The sequence below is a fragment of the Triticum dicoccoides genome, chromosome 5A (genome assembly GCF_002162155.2).
Source record: "Triticum dicoccoides isolate Atlit2015 ecotype Zavitan chromosome 5A, WEW_v2.0, whole genome shotgun sequence".
Taxonomy (NCBI): Eukaryota; Viridiplantae; Streptophyta; class Magnoliopsida; order Poales; family Poaceae; genus Triticum; species Triticum dicoccoides.
In genome coordinates, this window is record NC_041388.1 from 553,630,011 (window position 1) to 553,632,272 (window position 2,262).

The following is a 2,262-nucleotide window of genomic DNA, read 5'->3' on the forward strand; positions in this document are numbered from 1 at the left end:
TTTCGATGAGTCAAATGTTCTTTTTCTTTTCTTTTGTTCTTTATTCGACGCGGAAACATGTTCATTCACATTGCATACAGAATGCACTTTTTCACGAAGTGATAACAGATAAAGCTCATCATGTAGTAAAGCATTACCAACATAAGCATTATTATACCAGATGGCACACTTGCCATGTCCAAAATAACACTCATAATTTTCTTTGTCCAAACATGAAACGCTAATTAAGTTTCTATTACATGAAGTAACATAAAGAATATCTCTAAGTAGAAGCTTGAATCCATCAGCTAACTCCAAGGAGATGTCGCCGACAGCTTCAACTTCTGCTTTTATTCCATTGGCTACTTCAATGCCTCCTTCTCTTCTTAGCGTAGTCCGGGTCGAATGGAATCCCTGTAAACAATTTGCAACATGAATAGTTGCCCCTGAGTCAATCCACCAAGTAGATTTCGAAAACTGTGTGTACAAGGATTCATTTACTAAGGAAACAATGTTGTTACCTTGCTTTGCCATTAAGGACTTCAGCCAAACAGGGCAGTCTTTCTTGTAATGCCTGGTCTGCTTACAGTGGAGACAAGTGTCTTTGTCCACTGGGAAAGACTGTTGCTGACGCTGATGCTGATAGGGAGCTTTTCCTTGTGGCTTTGAAGGAGAACTTCTATTGTTTTGATTGTAGTTCTTTTTCTTATGATCCTTCACATAGTTGAGTGTTCCACCATGTGAAGCTTTTAGTCTGTCCTCTTCTTGGACACACATAGCAATTGTCTTTTCTATGTCCCATGTTCCAGGTGACATATTATAATTCACAACAAAAGTTTCAAACTCCTTTGGCAGTGAAGCCAAGACAAGGTGGACCAGGAGCTTTGGTTTGATCTCCAGATCCTCATCCATAGGCTTTAACTTTGCTGCCATATTGCTCATCCTCGGGATGTGCTCTCTTATTCCACCACCTGTGTATTGTTCCGTCACAAGTTGTTTTAACACCTGGGTGGCATATATCTTTGAAGAGTCAGTGAACTGGCTCGCTGAAGCGCACTCTGCAATGGAGCCCACAATGGTGCTTTCAATTGTATTCTTTATAAAGGCCATGCATTTTTTATTTGCATTTACCCATTTTTGGTTGGCTATGATGTAGGACATCTCCAAAGGAGCATAATCCCCCTTCCTTTTAGCCCATGTAGCATCATCCTCAGTAGTCTCTCTTACTGGCTCTGTAGGTCTGATCGGCTGTGGTTCATCCAGAACCCAGTCCAGATCAGCACAAACAAATGCCAGTTCAACTTTCTTCCTCCACTCAGTGTGGTTGTCACCTCTGAGTGTCGGAACTTCTTTTAGGCAACTCATCAAGTGAAAGCCTCCTGAAATCACAATTTAAGTGACATCAATATAACAATCATATGCATTAATCTAACATTGGTCAAATTAAACATATAATTGTCTATGCAATTAAATCTATATTACCGTTGGGCAAAATATTAGAAATAGATGCACCTTTAATTTCAATAATAAAATATGGTCATGTTATTAACAACGTTGGTCATAAGAATAACATAAACATATTTATTCTAATTATAACTTTAACATGCTCTTTTAATAAAACTCTCTAAACTTTTATTTTCAAGAAAAAAAGAGTAATATTAATTCTGTACACAGTGGAAAAACAAGAATAAAATCATGAACTTTTTATTCTTGGCAGAAACTTTTCTTTAATCAAATGAAAAAATTCATGAACTTATTTAATTTCTTTATAAAAATTCATGAACAATTTGGAAAATTTCTTTTTATATATTTCCAGGAACTTTTCTACTTTTCTATTTTCTAGGCAAAACATTCGTTGGAAAAACTTTGCATAGAAAACAATATTACAATCTGTCCAAAACTCTGGACAGAAAACCAAAAAAAAGTAAAGTGCAGCGCAGCTACAGCCTCTGCCGGACGCGCGAGGCCCGAAACAGAAAAGGCCGGCCCACAGCCTGGCCTGAGCTCTACGGCGCGCGAGCCGCTATGACACGGCCTGGGCTGACCGCGGCTGCGGCCTCTGTGCTTTTCGGCCCAAAAGCCCGCTGTGGCTAGGGTTTTCCTCAGGACCGTCGGATCAAATCGGACGGACGCCCGGTGTCCTCGCTGGATCAAAACCGAGACCCAGCTCTCTCTCGACCGAAACCCTAGTCATTATTTTCTCCTCCCCCGCGCCGCTCTTTCCATTCCTTTCTCTCTCAGCGGCGAGGCAGAGAAGATCTGCAGCGCTTTGGCCGGCCGCCC

The 2,262-nt window shown here is 40.7% G+C and overlaps 1 protein-coding gene across 1 annotated transcript; it reads right to left on the bottom strand.

Annotated features, from left to right (window-relative positions):
• Nucleotides 1–266: 266 nt before the first annotated feature.
• LOC119297832 lies at nt 267–1,355 on the bottom strand. The gene is made up of 2 exons (XM_037575462.1): nt 501–1,355; nt 267–393 (listed from the first exon to the last, which is right to left on the bottom strand). Exons 1-2 carry the CDS (start codon nt 1,342–1,344, stop codon nt 347–349), a joined length of 891 nt encoding a protein of 296 aa, XP_037431359.1. The 5' UTR covers nt 1,345–1,355; the 3' UTR covers nt 267–346.
• Nucleotides 1,356–2,262: the final 907 nt, after the last annotated feature.

What these genes read in the sequence shown, in the direction of transcription:
- LOC119297832 (XM_037575462.1), bottom strand. Translation starts at nt 1,344, where the DNA reads ATGAGTTGCCTAAAAGAAGTTCCGACACTCAGAGGTGACAACCACACT. An exon ending in GTCCTTAATGGCAAAGCAAG is followed by an intron (nt 394 to 500) that starts GTAACAACATTG and finishes AATTGTTTACAG; the next exon opens with GGATTCCATTCGACCCGGAC.